The following is a 27,225-nucleotide window of genomic DNA, read 5'->3' on the forward strand; positions in this document are numbered from 1 at the left end:
ATTAATTTAAAATTTTATTTATATATATATATATATATATATATATAAATAAACTGTATATATTGCAAGAAATTAAGAAAACTGGCAGTGAGGTGTGCTTAACTTTCAGAAATAATATGTAAATAAATAAATACATAATTAAATGAATATTGTTCCTAAAAGTAGGCTTTTTAAACAGCGGCACTAACTTACTCTTATCTCTCTAGCTGGTCTCCTCTTGCGGTGGTCACGGGCTGCATTAGCGTTATGGATCTGTACCCCTAGCAGGCGTTCAGTGCTGTGTTAATTCAGCGGCTCTAATGTGGTCAGGCACTGCTGACCCCACTGGTCAGAAAGAGTGGCCACTTTCATTGAACCCTCTGTGTTTGCGGCTCAGAGACGCACCCTCGCTCTCTGCTCCCGAAACAGCTTAATAACACACCACAACTGACATCTGAGGTTGGCAACCATCTAGACCACGAAAGACTGTTCGCTGTTTAATATTAACACACACTGCTGTACAGGTATGTTTACACCCAAATAAAGAATACAAGGAGACATCGAAACCAACACTTACTCACAAAAATGCACTGTACTATTTGGGAACACAGACACACACAGTGGCTCTATTCCCCAGTATCATCTGTGAATGAATCATGGGTCTTTTAAAGCCGTCGGTGCTCCGAAAATAGGTGTCACCGTCCGAATACTCCATCCCAACATAGAATAATATCAAAACCATTACACACATTTACCGATTTAGCAATAATAGTATGCAATTATCAACCTCCAAGCTCTAATACAGTAAGAAAAACTCCAGGAACTAACAGATTAACTAATCTGTTTTACTTGGCACACGTTCTAAAGACTGCTCAGCCTGGATTTTACTGCTGTAAATAACACGGTATAAAGCAGACACAAAAGAGAGACTATCTCATCTCGTATCACCTCCTCAAATACTTTCCGTCGCTATCAAACACCGCAAAAGAAATGCTTTTCTACCAGAGTTGTGATTTGCAGTCTAGCATGAAATTATACACAGACGATAAATCAATAAAACAGACAGCGCCTCTTTCTGTTGTATTCTACGCTGGTTTCATACACAAAGAAACACGCAGCTCTTGATAAAGTACTTTATATAAAACACACCATTTGAGTTCATGCAGAAAATTGTCATGCAAAGAGGTTGGTTACCAGTTCAAAATAATGTTATCATTCGTCGTACGTCGTACAGCTCTCTTAACGCTCTTTTTGATAGTCATTCAGGGGAATTCTGGGTACTCACGTCTTGGTTCTCGAGGTCCGTCCACGGTGACTTTAATAGCACGGTGGTATGTGGCGACCTGGGGTGGTCCAGTGAGCACAGTGATGGTCAAAGAGAAGCTCTTTCCTGAGAAGACACAAGATAAAACGTCAAATTTTCTGACCACACTGTCAACATATTGAGTCAAAACCGGAAAGTATTCGTGGTTTGAAACAGTCACAAATATTATGCAGCCAGTATTTTAGCAACATGTTTATGACAAAATAATCTTCACATAATATTTGCATACTTGATATTTTCTAAATTCATTCTAGAAAGTGCCCTATGACACTATCATTTAAACTCTCAGAAAAAAAAGGTACAATACTGTGATGGTTCCCAATTTGAAAGGTACTAATATGTACACTTTAGATATTAAAATGTATATACTTTTAAAGTAGGCTACTAATATGTACTTTTAAAGCACCAACATGTACCTTTAAGGTAATAATATGTACCATTTAGTGGTAAATAAGGTGCAGAAATTTACCTTTTAGCTTTTGTACCTTAGGCTTCCGCTCCACTGACAGCTTTATAGCTTTTTTCTTTTTAGTTTTTTCGGTTGTGAAAAATTACTACATTACATAAAGTTGATTATACACCAGAAAAGCCCTCAGGTAAAACAGAAACTCCCTCTGGCTGCATGAAGTAAAGATTCATGCACAATCCCAGTGAGGTGGGTCACATACAGCTGGGAGAAATGAATGCGTTTCCTCTGAAAAGAGACAAAACTACTGCTTTGATGCGCTTTCAAATCCGTTTATGATGTGGATTAGTCAGACAATGTGTTCCAGATTGTTCCCGGGACTCCGCTGTGTCTGTGTGCATGTGTGTGTGTGTGTGTGTGTGTGTGTGATCTATAAATGCAATGAAGCTGCGCTTTGAGGGGGAGAAAGCCGTGGCTTGTATGAGGGCTATGAGGGTGGGGTAATTGACTGCAGAAATGAAAGGTACTTTTAATTCGCACACTGCAGCGCTTTCCACTCATTTAAAGTGTAACATTTACAGGAAAAATGTGAGTGTGAGGAGCGAGGCCAAGAGGAAAAAGACGAGAAGGAAACGCTTGTGAAAGAATGTGAGCTATGTAAGAGGTAGGGTGTTTTTAGGTGTGTAAACAAGATGTTTTTTAAACCTCAAATCGTTTAAGAAAAAAAATCTGCTGTGGGGAAATTATTTCTCTGGCGCAATTAATTGAAGCATGCTGTACTGTACTGTATTTTTTTTTCGATCTCCACTGAGCAATGTTTGAGCTTAACAATTTATACATTTTAATTTATATGTGAATTGCATTAAAAAAAATTTTTTTTTTTTTTTGTCATAATGTATAAATATGTTGTTGGATTTCCACCACATGCATGCATCTGACCACAGACAGAAAGACAGAAAGACAGATTGATAGATGTGGCACCTCTGCCGCTCCTGCCCACGAAGCGCAGGTCGTTGAATCGCGCCACCTGGTTCTTCATGACGGCAGACGCGTTTCTCAGCTCCGCGGAATAATTCTCATCATTCCCCGCCATCACCGTGACCAGAGTCCCGTCAGGAACATCACCCAGAGCCACCACCTGATAAACACACAGATCAACCCAACAAACCCAATCAACAACACACACAGACCCAACAAACCCCAAACCTGGGTTGCAACCCTCACAGTAATCATTGCAATATAAGCTCGCATACATGCTTATAATACATTGACGATTACTGTTAATATAATTCTATTTATATGCAAATAAAATATGTATGATTAGCTCCGCGGATACATCGTTTCCTTAAATATAATCAATTGTAGCAATTTTATTTAAATTACGTTTGCTGCAAGTGCACGGTTGTGATTTGTATATATGCTAAATATAAAAATAAACACAATTTAGATATGAATAATAATTCTATATAGCCTAAAGTAATTCTTTCGCAAACAAAACATTATAACTGAATGTCGTTGTCGCGATGATCAATATAATTGCTATTTTCCGATTAAATAATAATAATAATAATAATAGGCTGTTGATAATAATAATAATAATAATAGAAATAAAGGACCGTACAAGGTGTTGTCGAATTGTCAGGGTTTTGTTTTTATCCTCTGCTCATATTATCAGTCAAGCAGAAATATGTTACGATGATATCAGAAAAAACAAATATGCAAGTGTTTGAATTATTCAGTGACTTTTAGGTGAGTGGATTTTGTTAAGGACTTTTTGCCTGTAACGTAATTTCCAGAACACGAACGGCTGAGCTTTTGCGATTTGAGTTTTTGACGACCCTAGTCAACCAAATCTTACTCTATCTGTGAAAACACATTTTGTTAAGCACGCGTTATACGTAAATCTGTAAGAAAAGTGATCAATAATGACAGTACTTACAGTTTGTTTGTGTCATTTGTAATGGATTCTAACGGAAAAGGCTCGCGCAGCCTACCGTTGCTATGGTTATCTCTTCAAGAGAGCGCGAGTTCTGTAAACACTAGTTCTGACTGACTTGTGATTTAACTGACAACGCCATGAAATAAGTCATATTAGGCGACATAAATTAATGTTTTATTTACGTTACCTTAAAAGCCACAGGCAGAGTTTTGTTGCACCTCCAGTGTGACGGCAGGACCGAGCAGAGAAAGTTGGGGCTGTCGGAGCGCACCAGCTCTCCGGCGTGATCCGCCAGCACGTCCACCATAGTGCGGCTCTCCAACGGCCGGCCGGCCCGATGCGGACCCGGTGCGCTCATGCTCGGGCTCTCATTCACTTTAGCGCACGGGAACGAGGCGGAGGGCGGCGTGAACCGTCTGCTCGTGCTTGGGTCTACGGGAATATGCATCACAACAGATTACAAATGAGACCCCGTGAAGAGCTCAGGCACCCAAAGGGGTAAGTACAGAAAGTCCGTGACAGCGAACCCGGAAAAACTCCTCCGTGACAGTTTACTTGGCGTTACAATGCAGAAGCGTTAAAGTGCGCTTGAGTTTCTCACTGACTTCAGCAAAAAAAAAAAACAAGAAACCGCAAGCACACATACGCGCTTTCACGCTCTCGTGCAGCACGACGAAAGGAATTTGGAGTGAAAACACAAAACTGATACAAGTACGGGTCTCAAAGCATATGAAACTATTATTCTAAAGCTACTTATTAAACCGCATTTATTCCAGCAGGTGTGTGCTGCTCCTAGATGTCAGTTTTACTTTCAGTCAGAGCGATACTTTCCGTCCTATCAGTCCAAAGCGTCTGAAAATAAAGTCCACACAAATTAATCCCACAGTTTCAGAAGAATTTCTGCAGTAAAGTCCGGGTTAGTTGTCAAATGTTCTGTCTCCAATTGAATGTTTAAGCGTAAAAGTGAGTTTATACTATAAAAAGGTTCTCCGGTAGTCACACGTACGTGCACGCAAAAGCTGCGCTCTGCGCTCTGCTGACCAGCGTTATTACTCATCTCATTATAGCCTGGAGTGCGCTGAGCGCTCCGCCAATCAGCGATCAGGGCCGGGTTTAATCGACCAATCCGCGAACAGGGCTGGGTTTGATGCGTCCATCAAACGCGTCGAAGCAAAACTGAAAGCTTCTCTATTATCAGCCGAGCAATCAATAAATATTTCAATCCTCTCCTCACAAGTTATGGCACATAATGGCTTAAGGTTTGGAGTCTGCCAGGTGTAACCTTTAAAAACCACAGACAAAAATGTAAATATCTTTTGTTAAAGTTATTCACGTCTGTTTGCCAGTTTAGCCTATCTTTATATCATTTAAAAAAAAAATGAATAATGTATTGAGCAATCCAGAAACAGTTCATTAACATTATTTGTTAATACAAAAATATCCCTTAAAAAGAAATGTTAAAAACAGTAGCAATAACAATAATCAAACAACGTTCAAACTGAAGGCTAATAGCATTTAAACAAGTATTTTCTGCACATGAAAAACTGAAAGCGTTGAGAAATTTCTGATCTATCGCCCATGCATCATAACCTTTAAAAACCACAGACAAAAATGTAAATATCTTTTGTTAAAGTTATTCACGTCTGTTTGCCAGTTTAGCCTATCTTTATATCATTTAAAAAAAAAAATGAATAATGTATTGAGCAATCCAGAAACAGTTCATTAACATTATTTGTTAATACAAAAATATCCCTTAAAAAGAAATGTTAAAAACAGTAGCAATAACAATAATCAAACAACGTTCAAACTGAAGGCTAATAGCATTTAAACAAGTATTTTCTGCACATGAAAAACTGAAAGCGTTGAGAAATTTCTGATCTATCGCCCATGCATCTTGTGCTAAATTAATTTTCGAATAACTAATGGTTTTGCTACATCATAACAGAACAACAATAATTATGATAATGGATTTTATAAGTCTCATCCATGGTATTTAATTAGAATCTAATGAGTTCTTGTGTGGTTGACACACTGTCACCACTAGCAGGCGCATTTGTCGTTTAAAAACCTTCGCAAAGCGAATTAAAGCACATTAAACTAACACTGAATGGGAGGGGAAAAGACAGAGAGAGGGAGACAGACTGAAAGAAGAGGGGGGGGGAAACAGAAATAAAGCGATTCTCGCAGTTATACAGGTCATTTGAATTAATTCTTTTTTTTTCTTCTTTTCATGGTTATTATAGCCTATTGATGATACATAAAATGTCCTCACGCGCCCTAAAACGGACGCTAAGAACACGACAAAGAAGCAAATTAATTAATTGACTGATTAATAAATCATAAATGCATTGTTTACGGTGAGTGAACGGAGAAAAGCAGATGCCTTCTCTCTCTACAAATGCCCTAACTGCTAAAATAATGATGTATTCATAATATTTACATACATTTATATATTATATAAAAATGTGCATTTTTAAATACTGAGTTAAGTTGAATAATTTTACTCTGCAAGACTAAAGCATTTGGGCTAAAACAGAAATAAAGCGATTCTCGCAGTTATACAGGTCATTTGAATGAATTCTTTTTTTTTCTTCTTTTCATGGTTATTATAGCCTATCGATGATACATAAAATGTCCTCACGCGCCCTAAAACGGACGCTAAGAACACGACAAAGAAGCAAATTAATTAATTGACTGATTAACAAATCATAAATGCATTGTTTACGGTGAGTGAACGGAGAAAAGCAGATGCCTTCTCTCTCTACAAATGCCCTAACTGCTAAAATAATGATGTATTCATAATATTTACATACATTTATATATTATATAAAAATGTGCATTTTTAAATACTGAGTTAAGTTGAATAATTTTACTCTGCAAGACTAAAGCATTTGGGCTAAATACAGTCAGAAAGAACAGATCGTTTTCTTCAATTCGCAACACAAATCGAATAATTATTATAATCATAATTATTATTATATTATTAAATGTTTTCTATATAAAATAATATAATTTATTACAATTTAACGTCTCATACTTCTTTAGAGCCAACAGAAATGCCTTTACAACAGTAATTTACATTATTCATTAATATAATTTCATGCATTTTTTTCTGCCTGTATTCGTTCTTGTATTGGCTCATTCTGTGATGGAAAGAGGGAGAGTGTGTTTCAGTGTTATATATGTGCAGTGGGCTTGAGGTTTAACTCGTGTTGGCAGGATTCGTGCCAGGAATCTGCAGCTCACATGCTAAAGATGAGCTCAGTCTGAAACCAGCGTTCGGTTACATGTAGAGAACTTCACATTAAAGCAAACAAAAACAAAACAAACGCACGTGTGCTTAATCATTAGAATTGGCATACAATAAAAGACAACAGCCATGTAAACATAATGATAATAATAATAATCAAACTTATTAATATGATGATCATTATTAGCTATTATTAGGCTATTCCACGAAATCCTCAAAACGCCAAGAATCCGTCTGTTATTTTTTTTTCTGTTATCGTAGCATTTTTTGCTGTTAAACCACTGATGTTTATTTTCACCTCCATGTGAGGAAATAATGTGAATATAGCCTAGAAGGGAAGTCAAAGACTCACCCACACCGATGGTCTAAGAGTGCAAAAATATGCACATTATCCTACATCTCCAGATCATTAGCCTGTTTCATCAACATCTGCTCGAAAGATCTATTATTGCGAATGTGTCTTCCTCTTTTCACGCCTTCCATCCGCCCGTTGCATCGCGTTGCATTGAGTAACTGTTGTCGAAATAGATGCACATGTTGACATCTGTTGCACACAGCCTAAAGCCTTTAAATAAAGCTGGATGTTTTGATTATTCACACATATGCAATAATTGAGTCACACTTTACATTACAGTGTGCCTGTTATACTACTACTAGCAAACACGAATCACTTCTACTAAACCATAAGAATGCATTTAAAAGAAGTGCATTGCTGCATCATTTTGTGGCGCGCTTGTTCTTCTTATTGATATAGTAATAGCAACATATAATATATGTTACATACATGTTGTAGCATAATGTGTGCAATATAGTTATGTACGGGCCTGATATGTGTAGATACATTTCAAACTTCTTCTAAATGTCTACATGCAAATATAAAGGTATTTTTGGGACGCAATCTGTCCAAGTTCGTCTCGCGCAGCGAAAATGATCCTCTGGCGCCACTAGAAAAAAAAAATCCTATATAGCCTACTTTATATATATATATATATAAGAATAAACAACATGAATTGTTATCCTGAACACGAACGTGCTAAGAAACCTCCCCAAGCACAAGCTGGTCAGTGGTCGTTGTGAATGCATATATCGGTGATATTTCAGCATCTGTTCATTATTAATACTTGACCGCACGCGCTCAGACTGACTCCGTGCGCCTGTCATAGTCAGACTCCGCGCGCAGTTTCTACGGTTACAGTTTCGCTGCAACGTGCCCTCCTTAATGACGCGCGTCCCTCTGATATGTGATCTGAGAGAGGAGCGCAGCTTACAGCCCGCGTCAAATACACATCCAGTAATCACGCGCTGAGAAATGATGTGAGCGGTTACAAAGACGCACGAGCCCTCCAAAACAGCCTGAAGTACAAACATTGAAAACAATTCCAGAGACAGACTCAGAGAGCACCAACACATGCCATCATTCTTTAAGGGTACACTGAGGTTAAATGCCTCGAGGAGTAAAAGACCCTTTTGATTTGATAATATTTTCTCCCAAAATACTAAATAGCAACAACAACCACAACAGCTATTTCCTAAACTTGTTTGTCACTCTGTATTGCACAAGCATCATGAAGTCATGGCATGCAACGTCTAAATGTTGATTTTGAGGTAACTTGATCTGTCTAGTACTAAAACATGTGGCAGATTCATGTAGCTAAGGAGAATCCCTGAAAATATCATGCATTTTGAGACAAAAAAGAAATATTTTATCTGCACACTGCAGCAAAAGGGAATCCCCTTGTGCATTTACAGAAAGAAAAAAAGCTTAGGTAAGTTGTTCATTTGTGAACGTTCTCTCTTAATGACTTGAAATTGCAAAAAAAATGCAACGTATTACAAAAAAACTATACATTTTAAAATGCAGTTAAAATTTTTTAAAAGTAAATGGTATGAAAGATTAAATCTTATGATTCAAGTAAAACCCCATATACTTTATTTTAGATAAGTATGATGTAATTAACAATGAAATTCTTCTAAATAGTACATTTTAAAACATATATTAAATTAATTGTCCTTGCAGAATCTAAAGGCTCCACTTGGGAGGGAGAGAAAAAAAACACTGTGGCCAAAAGCACCACTAAAAAGCATTTGGTTGGCACAGGATCGATACAGTATGCCTGAACAGCAACAAATTGCTTTCCATAATTGAGAAGGAAAAGATTTATTGCAAAGGATGTGCAAAGTGGGCTCACACTGACTACTCCAATCACAATGGAGATTAATTTGTAATATACGCACTAACACTGCACCTACTGTACTAAAAGAAAAACACTACTCATGTGAAATACTTGAGAGGTTATGAAATGCCAAAAGTGGTTGAATAAACCAACAAAACTGGTTAACCATTTGCTGAAGTGGTTATTTAAAAGTTATTTAAAAAATATCATGCATTTGTTGCAAATCACTTTTGCCTCCTATCTATTCAAAATCATTAACTAAAGGCTTTTTGCCACAAGTTTCATAAAAAACTTATATCTCAACATATATTTACCAAATTATTTTGATGCAAATTATGTTGTTCAATCAAGAAATATATAAAGAATACTATATATCAATGGTAAAAAAAGGCTTTTCACTCCATTGCCCTCTAAGTAGTGACAAAGATATTAAACAGTTCACGTGCCAAGTTAAATTCACTCTTTATCCAATAGCAAGTCAAAAGTAACTTCATACGTCTCTAAGGTTAATGTTGAAAGCATTCGTACACACACACACATATAAACGCACCCACTTGGATTTCATGCAAAAGCAATACGACAATCTGAAGAATACTGAATCTGAAGAAACCACTGATATGTGCCCAAATGCTCTGCACTGGTAAAGCATTACTTCATTAGTCATCACCCCCAAACACACACACACACAGGCCTCCATACCCGCAGATAAAAATCAAATCGGGGCATAAAATGCTGACATAAATCTGTGGATTTGCTATCTTCCCCCCTCTGTGGGCGGCAGCACATTTCTTTACGTTTACAAATTACAGAGGGAGCAAGTCTGGAAGCCGCAGAGAGCATTCCTTCCGTACAGTGTCTCCTTGAGTTTCAGCTGCGGGTTTGTCTGCCTGAGAAAGCAGCACGGATGACCTGCAGTCAACTCTAAATCTCCCGTTTACATGCTTGAATTTCAAGCCCCACCTCATATCAGGTGTCCCTAATGACATCATCACACTGTCCTATCTAAAGCGCAATGCATCTTTGTGAAGTCGTCGTGATGTCATCTTTCGTTTTCATTGAATGCATCTAATACTTGAATTAATGTGAGGAAAAATAACATTAATGCACAATGCTCATATTAACAGAATATATATAAACACGCTCTCGGCCCTGTTGACTGTAATGAAGCCTAGTTTATCGCCTTTTGTCAAATACAGTGAAGCTTGCGGTGAATGATTCACTCTAAGCTGTAATTTGTTTTATATTTTAAGTAAAGCGTGTCAGATCAAAGCATATTTTGCTGATGGATGAATCTGAATTGTTATTGTACTGAAATATTACAGATGACGCCATTCGCAGAGTATATGGAACTTTTCAAAGAATGTAAAACAAACAATTATTTTGTATTTCTGTCCAGAAGTGCTCCCTCTCTCACAGAGCACAAAATTAAAGCCATATTTGCTCACAAGAACTGTCTAGGATGAATAAACTTTAAAAGTCTCCAAAAAACACATTACTCAATTAAATATCTGATGGGTTCAGATGACAATGTCTGTCTATGACACCAGTCTTCTCAATTTCTCATGCACTATTTAAATGAAGGTACAAACACAATTTCGTGCATTTTTGCATGGCTTGATACTTTTAGCAGCACTACATTGTAAAAAACATATACATATATATTTGAAGATTTAAAAAAAAAAATATATATATATATTTTTAAATAAAACTTAAATAGTCCAAAAAGAATATTGGATTACAAGAAAATACCATTTCAGGTTTTTATACTTTAAAATGTCATGCTTGCTGTATTTTGCTGTTGTATAACTTGTTATTTCTTTGTAATGAACTATGAAATTTACTATTAACTTCTGAGTGAAAATTGATCACAGATTATTACAGTGTATCTGTTTTACAATAAGTGTTTATGGACTAAAAATGCTCTGATGCTGTGGAGAAGTTTTATGTGACATAACACTGAAAACGCATGATGTATCGTGTCATCAAAACAGTCTGTTTTTCATGGAGCATGCAGGAAGTGTTTTACAGAGAGAGATCTGAGTTAATGTTTGCGGTAGAAAAAAAGTACAAAGATTTATTACGCTGTTAGGAGTATTGAGACTCCGCAGCAAGAACTGTCTGAATAAAATGCCTCCCTTGAGAAATAAATCAAATGCTGTTTTATGGAGATATGTGCAATTTCAATGTCATTTCCTCTTTCAGTTGGATTTGGACTAACTTCATGGTGGTATAGTCGTCCTCCTGGCCCCTAGAGGAGGCATGTGCATCAGCTGAAGCTTCTGAAACATCACTGGCGTGAGACAGGAAACATCAGTAGAAAGTAAGTAAGGTCTGATTTGCACACATCACACATCCTACACGGTCTCCCTGGTCTTTTTACTTGCTTAAATGTGCATAACACATCTAAGTCTTCATAGCCATCAATTCGGTTGTGAGTTTAATAACATTTCGATTAATCAAGTTGAATCTCTTATGTTTGCAAATGATCTGTAAATACAAAAAAACCTGCAAAAACACTCACACTCCCCCACACACACAGTGACTCACTACATCACTCTCACTCTGTGTCATATGCTGTGATATCGCATCTCTAATCTACAGTAATTGCATGCTTAAAAAAAGTCTTTAGCAGTTAAACTCTATAAAAAGAGAAAAATAAAAATAAAACCCCAGCAAATCCACAAAGAAGTGCAGCACAGCGCTTTATCACATTTAAGATGTGCAGAGGAAGCTTACATAGTTTATACACAGCTGTATAACCCATTTAATTATAAGAGCAAAAGAGAGGGTGGAAAACGTGTAAACATTTACCAACATTATTGAATGTTAGGGGTAAAATTTAAATGAAATAAAAAAGAAGAAGAAAATATCCCTTTAAGAATACACCACACCAGTCACCAGCAGATATTACTGCGGGAAAAAAAGAAGACTAGAACACATTTCACTGCCGTAATAAACAGCGGGTTGATTTTTCCCACCAAAATGTGCCTTTTTTAACTCATATTTAAAACATTTGCCATTCCCAACCCAAGAAGTTGCTTTCTCAGACTCTTCCTGTCTGCTTTCAAAAAGTTCTTTCATATGTGGTCAGACAATGTACAGCGTTTCATTAAAATGCTGATGCTGTTGATCAAGCACTTTTTGCCTCTGACTGTGGTTGACCAGCAGCATTCATTTATGAGTTCACAACACATGAGAATCACCATGACTGTCCTACTTTGTGATGTCATTCACACAGATTCATCGCCATTATCTTACACACACAACCTTATGAAGAGGAATTTGTGTGTGTTTTGAGGGTTTCTTTAAAACCCTGTTATTAACCAGTAATGGTGATTCTTCAAATAAAAGCATTTGCAATACTTTAAAAAATATATATATATTTTTACAAATTTAGTTTTATGATAAAACATTTACAACATATCCTGGAATAAAGATTTAATTATTACCTTAATCATTTTTTTTTTTTTTTTTAAATGTGATGGGCCTTGGACTTGAACTATAACCAAGCCTCAACTAATGAAGTTGTTGGATTTTAAAAAGGCACTTAAAACCAAGAGAGGAAAACAAAAGCTGTGTAAAAAAGAAAAATGAAAGCATGATAAAGTGGTAGAAGAGAAAGAGGAGAAATGGTGTGAGATATAGTGGGCCTTTGATGTGGTCTCATGTGGAATGCTGTCATTCATTCCCGCCTGCAACAAAAGCCACATGTTAATCTTTTATTTTGTTCAGACGAAGAGCTCCATTCGTTCGAGTGTCTGAGAGGGAGGAGATATGCTGTATATGAAAGGAATGAGGGAATTCAAAATGTAGGTCGACATTAAACAGAGCAATTCATCAAAACAGCACGCTTGTCAGAGCATGTGCTCATGAGCACACGCAGTGAACACGTATGATTATGTTGATGCAGATTTTCTGACTGCAACGCACTAAGCTCTGTGGTGCATGGTGCATAATACACCAAGGTCATGGGTTCAATTCCCAGGGAATGCATGAACTGATGAAATGTATACCTTCAAAAGTAATCTAAGTCACTTTGGCTACAAGCGTCTATTAAGCGCATAAAAATGTATACGATTATATAATTTGTAATATGCTGCAAACTTTGAAAGTCTCTAACTTGCAAATCAGGCCTTGAACAAAATTTCTGTCTGTATGGTATTTGACTTACTCTGAAAGTACTTTCTTTTAAGGCTGATGTCACTAAGCTCTCTTCTGGTGTGTTTGTAAACTCAGTCACAGTGCTGGACGGTGTTGTTCTGTGCTGTTATTTGAGCTAATCAATCCAAGAGCATGTAAAGTCTTTGCCATTGCGTTGATTAAAGACAAAGCTCTAAAACGAGCTCGTTAACAGACGCTGCATGTTTAATCACACATAATGAGCTCACCAAGTTTGACTTTCTATCAGTGGCCCGTAAATGAGAGATAAGAGTGTTTTCACACTGCTGAGCTTATTTATGCTGGCAAACATGTTGTTTTCTAAGGAATAAATGTAAAAGCAATGAACCTTTAAAACATTACAACATTACTAATCATTCAAAGTACCAACTCATAAATCATACTGAATTAAAAATTACTTGCCAGCTGGTCTGTGACCTCATCAGGAAACACAACATAATAAATAAGGTAAAGATAAAGAGTGATTCAAATGAAACACAAATACTAAATGTTTACTAAAGAAAATATCTGTTGTGAATAAATATTCCAATATATGACAATATGAAAAATAGCTAGTAAAATAATAATAATAATAAGGAAATAATTCACAAAATTCAATTTATTAAACAATATTTATACAATAAATATAATATGGTATTTATAAAAATATAAAATGTATACAAATAAATCATATATTATAATAAAAATTAAATAATATTTATAACATTATTATAATATAAATCTAATCTATATATATATAAACATTTTAATAGCCATTTAATAGCCAATAAATATTTATTTCAGATACATTTTCTCAGTTCATGTGAAATAATGCAGTTAAACCCTGCATAAAGTGGATTGTTCCTGTAAAATCTTGACTTTAAAGTCACTTCCTACATTTGGTTTTCACACTTTCAGAGAAACAACAGTTAAATGAAACATGGAATGTCCAACAGGAAGTGACAGTGTGAATATTTGCCATTTATGGAGGGAAATCGCCAAGTCATCACTGTGACATAGTGAGTCAGCAGGATGATGCCTGTCATCTGTCTGCAAAAATGAAAGAAAGTGTGAGATATTTTGCAACTTGTACAGTATGTATGTTTGTCTGCATGGGAATGTCGTGAGAGTGATCCAGACAGCCTGACCAGAGTCCAGACACAGAAGGGCAGAGGAATGGCAAGAGAGAAAGCATGAGAATGTGTGTGTGTGTCTGTGAGAGGGGGAATCCCTGTCTGTTTGTCTGGGGCTTTTCCTTAGAAAAGGAACTGCTGCAACTCTGTAAACACACAAACACGTTCGTTGTTTCACCTCTGTTCAAGCACACGTGTACAATTGATGATTACATTTTGCCAGACATTCTCAAATTAAAACTAAATATAGTTCACTAGTGAAACTAAAATTACTAACTCATCAGATGAATGAAAAGGCCACCTTCCCGAGTTCCCTATAGTTTATGAACTGTTCAAAGATACTAGATTACTATAGTTTAAAGGCTGCCCATCTAAAATACACACTTTGTGCACAGTAGCTTGATAAAATTGAATGTTTGTGCATTTGTCTATTTAGATTACAACTTCACAGTCAACATGAAATCAAAACAGCCTACAGTGAAAAACAAAGGTGTAGAAACAATTTTCAATCAGAAATTGCTAGCAAATTTCACAAACAATTAACAAGAACAACAAGTAGGTTGAAAAACTGAAACAATATTTTCTTATCAAATGTAATCCAATAAACCATTTATTTCAATAATGTATATTCCTGGTTTTATTGTAGGTGATTCATCCATGCATGTTTTTCCAAATACAAGACTGTTGTTTATCCACGTAGTAATTTATACATGTTTATACATGTAATAATTTGCTTCACCAATTAAGCCCTTTACATTTTCAACCATTTTTCTCTCAAATGCAATTCAACGTAAAAACGATTTTAATTGAATGTTACTTGCCATTTCTTTGTAATTGTTTGCTAAATTTACCTGTGATTTCTAAGTGAAAATTGTTTCTACACGTCCCCCATCAAATCAACATCTTTAAAATAAAATAAAGTCCTACATTTTCTTGATTAATATACACTTTCATTGTAAGAAAAAGAGCAGCTTGGACATTCTGCCTAACATCTACTTTTTGTGATTCATGGAGGAAGAAAATAGCAAATTTGGCTATTCAGATTAATCCTTTTTAAAAATCGAATCTTCTATGTGGCATTGATTTTAATTGGAGTGAACCACAAATGCATTGAAATAAGCATCTGAAGTAATTATTTACTTCAAGAACTCTGAGCTGTTTCCTTTCACAAAGACCAACCTGAAAATCTCCCATCACCCAACACAAGTCAATAAACCGCTTGTAAACAACTTCAGCTTTTTCTGGGAAGGGCTCCTTGGATTTAACGAGCGAAAAAAACAAAAAGGCAACAGAGAGAATCAAAAACTCATAACCTCAGGGCGGCCATCATCTTATATCCTATCATTATCCTCATATTTTCAACACCATAATTAACTTGTTTTATTGCACTCTGGCAAATAAGGGAGAGAGGAAGGGAGAGGTTTTGAAGACGATTAAGGATTTTTGTCTGTGTGTGAGAGTTCTCATGGTAGAAGAGTCTCCATCGCGTATCAGTCTCACACACTTTCAGACAGATAATTGAGGCACTGATGACGCATCGGTCTTAACCGAGGATTTAACCTTAGGTTTTAATGACAAATAAAACAATTGTGTGCAGACGCTTCAGGGCACAGTTTTAAAGAGGCAATGCAATCTATGCAAATTCTAATTTTCCATGTAATCCATTTATTCTTGACCAAACTTCAAAATTTGTTTCTTAAACCCTCAGACTCTTAAACCCGGATATTTAAACTGCAAAAATTTCTCATAGCAATTCTATATTTCATAAAATGATATACAGTTTTATATTTTAACCCATAATTACTGCTGAACTGCTTTTAAGATGTTTTGCAGTTTTGCGACGGCGGGTCTTTGAGGGTTAAAGTCCTAATGTGGAAATGTTCAAGTTACACTGTGAAAACACTGTGTGAACTGGAGCTAAAAATGCGGCACTAATGTTCTTAGTGGTTTTGCATCTTTGTGGGGCTGTAGCAATAACAGTTATAGGGTGTGTTTGGGAGGATCTGTGTGTGTTTGCTTGAAACGCCAAATGTTTGTTAGTTTCTCTGTACTTCCATTCAGGTGTTGGGTGAGGTCTGAAAGTGATACTATTGGAAAACTAGCTTATCAGTGTTTAAGAGCAGGTGTCGAGCTGTGTGGTGAAAATACATGATTACTTCTGTTAATTTTCAATGAAACAAAGCAAAGTGTATGTGTGTTGTGCACCCGCCTATAGGCGCATATTACTAACACGCTCTTTAAATAACAAAGAAAAAATATTGCGCCAGACTTTAGACCAGGTTTCAGTTGGTCTATGGCGCAGTCTATTTTCAGTTCCTCAAAATAGCAACGCGCCAACAATGCGCCTGAACACACCTCTTTTTTAAACCAGCACGCCCATGGGCGCACAAATGGGCGCAAATGCATTTGCTATTTAAACAATGCGGCGCAGGACAGGAAAATGAGAACTGCGTCGGGCTGAAACTAGCAAAAACACCGGGTGTATGATAGGGCCCCTAGAGTGGCTTGCACCACTAGTGGCACCAAATAGAATTGCAAAAAATTATAATAAATAACATTTAATTTCCATAACAATTCAAACATTTTTCAATCATCCCATCTTCTATTAAACAGATAGTCTTGCCCAAAAACACACCACTGGTTACCAGTCAACCGTTTAAACACACTTTTCTCAATTGTTACTCGTAATCTTAAGGCTTCTGCTTAATTGCATGACATTTGATTTATGGACAAAATAATTTCTAGTTCTACTAATACCATTTTAAAATAATCCCAGGATGCATCTTTTGAAGTTGTTTGGGAGAACATCCAGTTAAAGCACAGCTGGAATCTAGAGACAAAGAAGAGTTTTTATTTATGTCATGTTTTGATCACTACATCCTTCCCATACTACCATTTGTGTCATTTCATAGTGTTGAAAACTACTATTAATTTAAAATGTGGAAAATAGTCGCTACACAGAATGAGTAGGTGTGTCCAGACTTTTGACTGGATGTGCAGATGCTCCATTTGTGAAAATCTGTCATAATGCCTGTCAATTGTTGACGGTCTCACTAAAAGTAGGGTGTAAACCTTTCAGTTTCTCTCACTCCACAATGTTTTGACTTTAAAACACAACATAAATAACTGTACAGTATGTCACACCTCTCCTAAACAAGTTCACTCGGCACACAGATCTTTTCACCGTGTATTTTTACATGTAGATCTGCTACAGACCGATGGTCATCTGCTATTCTGGGATGCAACACTTATAATTCAGCACAAGTGCATGTCATATACTACACTTTTAAAAGTTTGGGGTCAGTAAGGTTTTTTGTTTAAAGAAATTAATATATTTTTTATTCAGCCAGGATTCATTAAATTGATCAAAAGTGACAGTAAAGACATTTATAATGCTACAAAAGAGCTTCCTATTCAGCAAAGAATTCTGAGGGGGAAAAAGCATTCAAATTCAAATTCAGTAGAAATGTTTCTTAAGCAGGAAATCAGCATATTAGAATGATTTCTGAAGGATCATGTGACACTGAAGACTGGAGTAATGGAGTAATTGAATCACCAGAATAAATTAATTGATAAAATGTATTCAAATAGAAAACAGTTATTTGAAATTGTAATACCGTTTCACAAAATTACAGTTTTACTGTGTTTTTGATCAAACAAATGCAGCCTTGGTGAGCATAATAGTTTTTTTTCTTAAATCGTACTGAAACCAAACTTTTGAATTATAGTGTACGTGTTTTTGCAAGCAAAATTCTGAATTATCTATATAACATTTACATTTATTTAGTTTTCATAGACTTCTGCCTGAAACTTACAAATGAATGAAAATCACAAACATACGCAATTAATCACAAGGAGAGACAATGAGCAGTACTGCAATTTACTTCACTAGTACTGCAAACAGTTACCAGTGGTGGAGAGAAAAGTTTCATAAGCATGAAACGAAGTGTACCATGGGACTGCAATCTCTCCTAATGGTCCATTACTCACTGGAACATGTGAGCTATAGAGATGTTAGATGCATTTATTTTAACATGCTCAGAGAATCAAACTGAAACTATTTTATGAGCATTTCCACTGAGCTTTCCAGTGCTGTGGATATTCTGGAAGTGTTCATCCTGCCTTCATGACGTCTGTTCCACTGCAGCGAGGGTCTCTCAAAAATAGCTCGTCTAGACATTCTAAATGACATTGACATCCCTCTACCTCCTCATATCATGACAGGTCGTTATGGAAGGACCACCGAACACCTCTTGTTCTTTAGACTCATTGTGTGTTGTGGTAATGTGTTTCGCATACACCCAGGAATGCTGCTGTCACACACAATCACACGCCCAAGCGCTGAAAACACACACTAACTCTGGGTGAACCCAGTACACAGCTGCCACTGAATGGAGCAAACATACATGAAAAACACTTTTGATGCACACGCAATGACCTTTTCAAGACCTAGTACTCTGGTTTACAAAAGAAACACACTGGCTCTGTTCCAAAAGGCTTGAAACATACTAATATTTTGAATGGAAAATCTTCTAACTACACACACTTATTTTGTACATCATTGCAGTCTGAAATATGTCAGAGTGTAATTTATAAATCAACTTTAGTATGCAATCAGTGTTAATGTCGTTAACAAAAACTATGAAGAAAATACCCATTGACAACCTTTTTTCCTTTACTAAGAGGCAAGACAAAGACGAGATGATACCTACATCAATAAACACTAACTGTGACTGTATCAACATGCACTATTGTTGAGTTTAAAAAATGCGAGACTAAAAAACAAAAACGCTTTATATCCAAAATCACTCTATTTTCTTCAACAAAAAAAGAGGAGAAAAATATAGACCTTCATGAGTTTTCATGCTTGGGGTTGACAGATGTCAAGAGTTCAAATCCCCCTATCAGACCTCTTAAAACGACAGATTTTCTGCCCAGTGGTTTACTTTATCTTTGTAACTTGGCAACCATTCACACACGCTCTGTCTTACACTGCGGAAAAAAGGCTGATGAGCTGAAAATATTGACAAACATGTAAGTTGGAGTTCAGCGTTCTCCATTGAGATATTCTGCTCAAATTAATGTGTAATACGGTCAGTCTGTGTTCCTTCAGATGGCCGTTTGTGCTGTTTGCTGCGACTAAATCTGCCAAACCTTCTCAGTGAGGAACTGCAATAAATGCAAACATGGATGTGGTTGCTGAATAAGTGCGCTTATGCAACCTTTATGCCACAAGTCTTTTTTTGTTTTATTAGAAAAACATGAATGTAATTTGGAATTATTGGAAATAATACAAGGAAGTTCACAAGTGTTAGCTTTTGAGAAAAGCTTCTGAGTTTTGCCAGTTTTCATAGAGTTAACATGTTAATTTATATGATCATTTAATAAATCAGGAAACTATATGAGGTAAAATAATCCATGTGTATCAGTTGACATTCTCTTTATTTGTGCTTATAGGTCAAAGTGCAATAATTCTGAGGAAATTTCTCAAATGACAACAATCACAATCAGTAAGCAATAATATAAAAATAATTGGGATTATATTTTTTAAGTTTTCATTGATTAAAACTAGGCTAAAATTCCCGGCCTTTTAGTCAACTAAATCTGATCACAATGTTGCTGCAATGTCAATATAGCAAATTGTCTACTACTTTCATGGCGGAAGAATAGTTGATAATTGGGCAAATGGCCCAATTCAGAGTAGCATACTACCATACTACTCATACTATTCTGCCATAACTTTAGAAAGAAGTAGTTTGCTAGTATGCTATTCCGAATACAACCTCAGTTTATACAGTAGCTCGGTACCTGAATACCAACACGCTAGGTTTAATGACACACAGAAAAGCACACATTAAAGGATAGTTGAAAATAAATGAACATTTTGTCATAATTTACTCAGCCTTATGCATTTCTTTTCTATATACTTCAATCATTCATTTAAAACCATTTAATTTGATACAAAATTAAAATATTTCGACCTATATGGCTATGCACTGTGTATTTTTAAAATTATTGGACTTCAATTTACTCACACCAAGCTCAGCTGAAAGAGTCAAATCTCATCTGCACTTTATTTTGCAAGAGTTGCACCATTTATATGATCAAATCAGTCAGTTATGAGGTTCAAATTTAGATAGGATACTGTCTATATAGACATTAGAACAGAGCCTTTATTTCATTTCTAAATGAATGTAACTAAAATCTTAAAATCTTCTATCAAGCAAAACTGCTAATTATCTTAACTGAACCACCCTTAGGTTGTGGTTCACGTGTTTCTTTCTTCTGAGAAATCTTTACTGATTTTTATAAAGTAAAAAAGAATACATTTTGTATCATTATAATAATACAATATATGTGGCCCTGGACCACAAAACCAAGTAAAAATATTGAGAAAATCGCCTTTAAAGCTGTCCAAATGAAGTTCTTAGCAATGCATATTACTAATCAAAAATTAAGTTTTGATATATTTACGGTAGGAAATTTACAAAATATCTTCATGGAACATGATCTTTACTTAATATCCTAATGATTTTTGGCATAAAAGAGAAATCTATAACTTTTACCCACACAATGTATTTTTGGCTAATGCTACAAATATCCCCGTGCAACTTAAGACTGGTTTTGTGGTCCAGGGTCACATATAATAATCCAAACAAGAACAAATAGATTTTGTGGACTCTTATTTCATATGTCAGGCTTTACGGGTTAAAAAAAAACTCTGTTTGCAACCTAAATAACAGTCCCTCAAGAAAGATAGAGCAACTACACAAGAAAATCTCTCACTCATCACAGCCATTAAAATGTCCTGACACGAGCTCTGATCGCTAGCTTCAGGACCAGTGACAAGAAATCCCTGCAAAACACTCTTATACTCAGGACATTTCCCTAATCAATTCCAGTCCCACAACAGAGCCTGCGCTTTATAAATAGGAATTGTTCTGAGCTAAATTAGACACAGAAGCCAGACCCTCCGCTGAGACCCTCATGCAGTTTTCATTATGTTCTTCCCTGTCCAATATCCAGACCCCCAATATCTGGTTACAGATTTCAGTTCTTGCCTTGGATGCTGATATTTTCTGGGGCCGAGGGTAATGGGCAGGAGCCGAAAGCCTTTGAATGCGCTCCATCGCAGTGATATATCAATTTATAGGAGCACGAACCATGTGTTTATGAAATTAATAAACTCTGTGCAGTCATCTGAAGTTTTGCACGACCTGCATGCTGCATTGGTAAATCTGCGGGCTAAGCACTCAGTGTCCTTAAGTTCTGCCATGAATGCTTTAGATGTTTTCTGTAGCTCCAAATGATGGAGTTTAGCTTTGCTCTTCGTGTTATGTGAGGTTACGTTGGTAGAATTCAACCGGAAGACTCAGGCAGGATTCCACAGTGGCTCCTCTATGCATGTCTACGTATGTGCATGCATGCAGATGTATGCTTGTGTACGCATGTTTGCACGCTGTACAAAATGGGTTGTTTGTGGAAACCTGAAGGTAACAGTTTGCATGGCTTTTTCTGAGTGGAATTCAATTACTTTAGGTTAACCAACCTAAAAATGGAAATTCTGTCATAATTTACTCACCCGCATGTTGTTCCAGACCTGAATGACTTTTGATATATTTCGGGCTGAAACATGACATTGATTGTAGTTTCTTTTCCACAGATAAAACAGAAAGTCATGCTGGTTTGCAATGATGCGATTTAAATTTTTCCTATCTCTTTGGAGTGTAACAAGCTCTTGGTGCATAAAGAAGATCTGTAAAGTTGCAAAGACTAAAGTCTCAAATCCAAAGAGATATTCTTTATAAAAGTTAAGAGTCAGCCACACCTACCTAAAACGGCTCGTTCTAACACGCCCCCACATATCTACCTCCCTATGTCAGAAGATTTGCATAACGCCACCCAAATGTTCACGCAAAGAAAGAAGGAGTAACTTTTATTCTCACTGTAGTATTGTTGTCGCTTTCCGCCATGTCCTGAAGACGCTGTGTGCTTCGTTGTGAAAGCAAAACTACTTTGTTTTGTCTTCCAAAAGAGGACGATATCCGCTTCGTCATGCTTAGAGCTGATCTGTGCTGGTCGCTGAGGGAATACATCAACTTAGTGCTGTGGATCGCCGGATCGGCTTTCACCGTGGACGAAGCCCGGGGTCATCACATGTGCTTGCCGCTCCTTCGTCGGATCCGCCGGCTGCGCCATTCTCAACCCCGCCGCCTCTGCTCACTCTAGCCCAGCCTCAGCTCATGCTAAGCTTCCGCTAGGCCGCTGTGTTTTTCGTTGTGAAAGCGAAACTACTTTGTTTGGTCACAAATGCAGACAGGGTTTTATGTTTACGCGGCGCGATGCAATGCAAAGCAACGCGTAAAAAGACAGTATAAGTCATTATAATCAGTAATTATGTCCCCACTGGATGCAACAAATGCCTTCTTTATAATGGCTTTTAATGTTTTTGTCTCGTCGCTCTGGCCAGGACACGGCATCAACAGTATGGTGAGGGGCGTAACATTTCCGTCTCATGCTTGAGGTATTCGGCCAATCACAACGCACTGGATAGCTGGCCAATCACAGCACACCTCGCTTTTCAGACCGATGAGCTTTGTAAAAATCAACGCGTTTCAAAAAGGCGGGGCATAGAGGAGAAGCTATAATGTACAGTATGTGGAAAATAATGTTTTTTTTACTTTAAACCGCATAAACACATTTCATTACACCAAATACACAAACATTTTTTCTTTTTAGCAGCATCATATGACCCCTTTAATTAGTTTAACTAAAAGTCTCGACTAAAATGTAAACTTTCAATCGGCCATCAAAAAATTACTATTTAGATTAAATCCATGAAGATGGCATAAGTTGTATCAAAGGGTTCTAAACGAACTGTGTGATTTGTAAATATAATTTTTTACTTGTAATATTGTTCAATATTATCTGCACCTCTTATATATATATATATATATAAGAGAAATATGCATGCTGGGTAGATGTCAGTTGGTGTTTATACCATAATTGACTATTTTCATGATAAGTAACAAGTTGCATAAAATAGCAATTTTAAAAACCTTTAAATTGCTTTAGATAACAATTCTGAAAAGGATTTAGGGTTGTCTCCATTAAAAATTTCTTCAAGAGTGTTTGCGGAGTAATATAGTTTCCTAAGAGAACTTCAGCATGTTGTGTAGAGTTAACTATTGACAACATGATATGAACACACACTGAGAGGAACAAGCTCATTCTGGCATCACAAGACAACAAGTTGCTAAATGTAACAACAAAATCAACAAAAACAGTGTAAACAACTGGCAACATATATATGTTTGACTGACAACAGTCAAACATATGCACCGATATTAATTATTAATGCCCAAGTGCATGTCGATAAGAGAGTGAATAGGCCTCAACCAAAGATTTTTTCGTTTTGTTGTTGTTGTTGTTTTGAACTCAAATACTGCATGAGTCCAGTTGTGTTTGATGGTGTGAACAATAGAAACAAAGAAAAAACTAAACAAAACAGAATATATAGAAATAAACTGCATTGAGATGCATTACTGGTCTTCCTGAAAATAGCAAATATGCAAATGGAAATAATAAAGTAAAAAAAACATATTTACTAGATCTGTAAATCATTTTTACATTGCATGTTTAAAATTTAGGCCAATTTAATGCGAGCAGACCTGTACTCTTATGTGTGGTTGTGTGTTCGTGTATGTTTCCATTTATGCATGTAAATGGCTAGATACGTTATTATAAATTTCTATATTGAGTGTGTGTTTTAGACTGCTGTTTCAGTGCAACAGGTGTGACCTCATTGTGGTTGCTGGTGAGCAGCAGAAGCAAACAGAGTCTGCATCAGATTAACACGCAACACACACACACACACACACACACACACACACACACACACACACACACACCCTCTTGCCTTGTTCCATCAATTTTCTTTCTCACACGCACTACTTTCTCTTCTATGTGAACCATTCTACGAGACTCTTTCCATATCGTACATCATTGTACATACAGTATGCGCTTAAATAATAAAATAACAAATAAAGATTTTCCAGTGAAATATCTAAACATACTTAAAAATGAATAATTTTATTTAATAATATGTACTTAATGTGCATAATGAATGTACTTAAATTACGGTTATTATTCTTTCCCCACAGGCAAATGTTCTTTTTTTATTCATAAACCTCAGTAAACTGTATTAGATTTATGTTTAAATCAAGGACAAACCTTCCAATGGGATAAGAAAAAGAAGGTTAATTACCTTCAGATCACAATATTTATTAGACATGATCATTATATTTATTAGATATGCTGTTAATCCTTATGAAAAGAAATGGAGCAAATGCACCAAAATGGAGTATGATTTTACACAACAAATTGTGAACAGCTTTTGTTTTTTTGCACACAACAAAGGATATCTGAAAAACTCAGATTGGAGAACTTAATGGCTTTCTGCTTTTCAATGATTCACTTTTGGTTTCATGGCCGAGCAATTGAAAAAGGATATTGCGTATTCACAAATGATTTCCAATGGTAATTAGAGATGCGTTTTGGTATCTTGAGAATACCAGAGTCAGTATCTGACTCTAAAAAACAGTAGGAACAGAATTCATGGTCCCACTTTATATTAAGTGGCCCTAATACCTGTGCACTTACATAGTAACTAGATGTATACATAGTGTGTAACCACAGTGTAAGTACACATTGGTACATAGTATCTACAGCTGTAATGTTTGTGTAACTACACATATGTAACAACCCACTGAATGGTATGTGTAAATACAAATGTGTAACAGGACATTGGTAACAACACTTTTTGGTAATGAAAGTACAAATGTGTAAGAGGACTAACAGCACTTTTTGGTAAAGAAAGTGTGACACTTTATATGTGACCCTGGACCACAAAACCAGTCTTAAGTCGCTGGGGTATATTTGTAGCAATAGCCAAAAATACATTGTACGGGTCAAAATTATTGATTTTATGCCAAAAATCATTAGGATATTAAGTTAAGATCATGTTCCATGAAGATATTTGGTCAATTTCCTACTGTAAATATATTAAAACTTAATTTTTGATTGGTAATATGTATTGCTAAAAACTTAATTTGGACAACTTTAAAGGCGATTTTCTCAATATTTAGATTTTTTTGCACCCTCAGATTCCAGATTTTCAAATAGTTGTTTCTCGGCCAAATATTGTCCTATCATAACAAACCATACATCAATGGAAAACTTATTTATTCAGCTTTCAGATGATGTATAAATCTAAATTTCGAAAACATTTACCCTAATGACTGTTTTTGTGGTCCAGGGTCACATATTAAGTAAACAATTCCTATGGATTTACCATGTAATTACTCTGATGTTACACAGCAGCGGCCAGTAAATTAGGCTTTACATATAAATTGTGGTTGGTGTCCAGAATGTTACACTTTATGTTAAGTGGACAGTTCCTGAGGCGTTACCATGCAAGTACACTGGTATTACAGTGGCGCACCAACTCCACCCAAACTGAGATCCAAATCCTCCCACTTTACATATCCCTAAACCTACCAATCTCCACCCCCTGGATCAAATTGTTCCAATTACTCTTATACATATTGTTGTTACAAAATGTAGTTATATATGTACTGTTACACATTTGTACTTACACAAACCATTCGGAGGGTTGTTACATGTGTGTAGTTACAGAAACAGTGGCGCACCAACTCCACCAACCTGAGATCCAAATCCTCCCACTTTACATATCCCTAAACCTACCAATCTCCACCCCCTGGATCAAATTGTTCCAATTACTCTTATACATATTGTTGTTACAAAATGTAGTTGTATATGTACTGTTACACATTTGTACTTACACAAACCATTCGGAGGGTTGTTACATGTGTGTAGTTACAGAAATATTACAGCTCTAGATACTATGTACCAATGTGTACTTACAGTGTGGTTACATACTATGTACACATCTAGTTACTATGTAAGTACACAGGTATTAGGGCCACTTAATATAAAGTGGGACCACTTTCTTAATACTCGTTATCCCAATTGTGACTGATTAATCAGTGCACATTATTGCAAATTAAAAAGTTTTGCCAAAAAAAAAAAATCATCATATTCCATCCTCAAAATACAATTCAGTTCTGAAACTACATTATTTTCCTTCTATTATCACAAATTTCTATTACTTCTCAACCTCTTCCCTCCTGTCACCTGGCTCTATTTTGATATGTAACACTCCAGTCCCACCCTACATTTTTGCATCTGTATTATTTTGAATTTAATTAAATCGCAAAAGTAAAATGAGTTGCGAAAGGTATTTCATGTTGCCTTTAAACAGAAACCAACTGGTTAAAAATATCCTGCAAACAGTATCTCTCTCTCACCCAGACTCTTATTTTGGCAACACTGTTATAGCAAACACACTTTTTAACACTTCTGTTTCTCTTCACTGTGTTTCTTTTTCTTCCTTAATTTTGAATGAAAGCACTTTGTTAAGACAAACTAAAACCCTCAGCTCATCCCACAGGGAACATAAACACCACAGACATTGGGATACATTTTTCCTGAATTATTCTGATTAGTAATCAATCAAGATTTTTTAATGACTGATTGTCCCTGCAATACTGAACTTTTGGAATGAGAGTGGAACGGCATGCTAGGAGTTTACAGAAACATAGCAAACATAACCCCCCACTAGCATTTATCTACTGCATCTATATAAAGCGAGTGACATCAGCATTTACTCTGTCCAATTCTGAGTTACTTCATTTAACTCACAAAGATCCATCCCAGACTCTATGGTAATGTTAACCCAATTCTGCTGATGCATGTAAACACAGACTCAACCGTACCATGT

General features: G+C 36.2%; 1 protein-coding gene across 1 annotated transcript in view; it reads right to left on the bottom strand.

The window, feature by feature from the left end:
• Positions 1-27,225, bottom strand: part of LOC107561777 (runt-related transcription factor 3-like) — a 53,729-nt gene that overhangs the window by 24,359 nt on the left and 2,145 nt on the right. The window contains exons 3-5 of the mRNA XM_016246254.1: positions 3,836-4,080; positions 2,691-2,847; positions 1,265-1,369 (exon numbers count right to left, since the gene is read on the bottom strand). Coding sequence (XP_016101740.1) covers positions 1,265-1,369; positions 2,691-2,847; positions 3,836-4,080 — 507 coding nt within the window. The remainder of the gene's footprint in view (positions 1-1,264; positions 1,370-2,690; positions 2,848-3,835; positions 4,081-27,225) is intronic.

The sequence above is a fragment of the Sinocyclocheilus grahami genome, unplaced genomic scaffold (genome assembly GCF_001515645.1).
Source record: "Sinocyclocheilus grahami isolate Dianchi unplaced genomic scaffold, SAMN03320097.WGS_v1.1 scaffold791.1, whole genome shotgun sequence".
Classification (NCBI taxonomy): domain Eukaryota; kingdom Metazoa; phylum Chordata; class Actinopteri; order Cypriniformes; family Cyprinidae; genus Sinocyclocheilus; species Sinocyclocheilus grahami.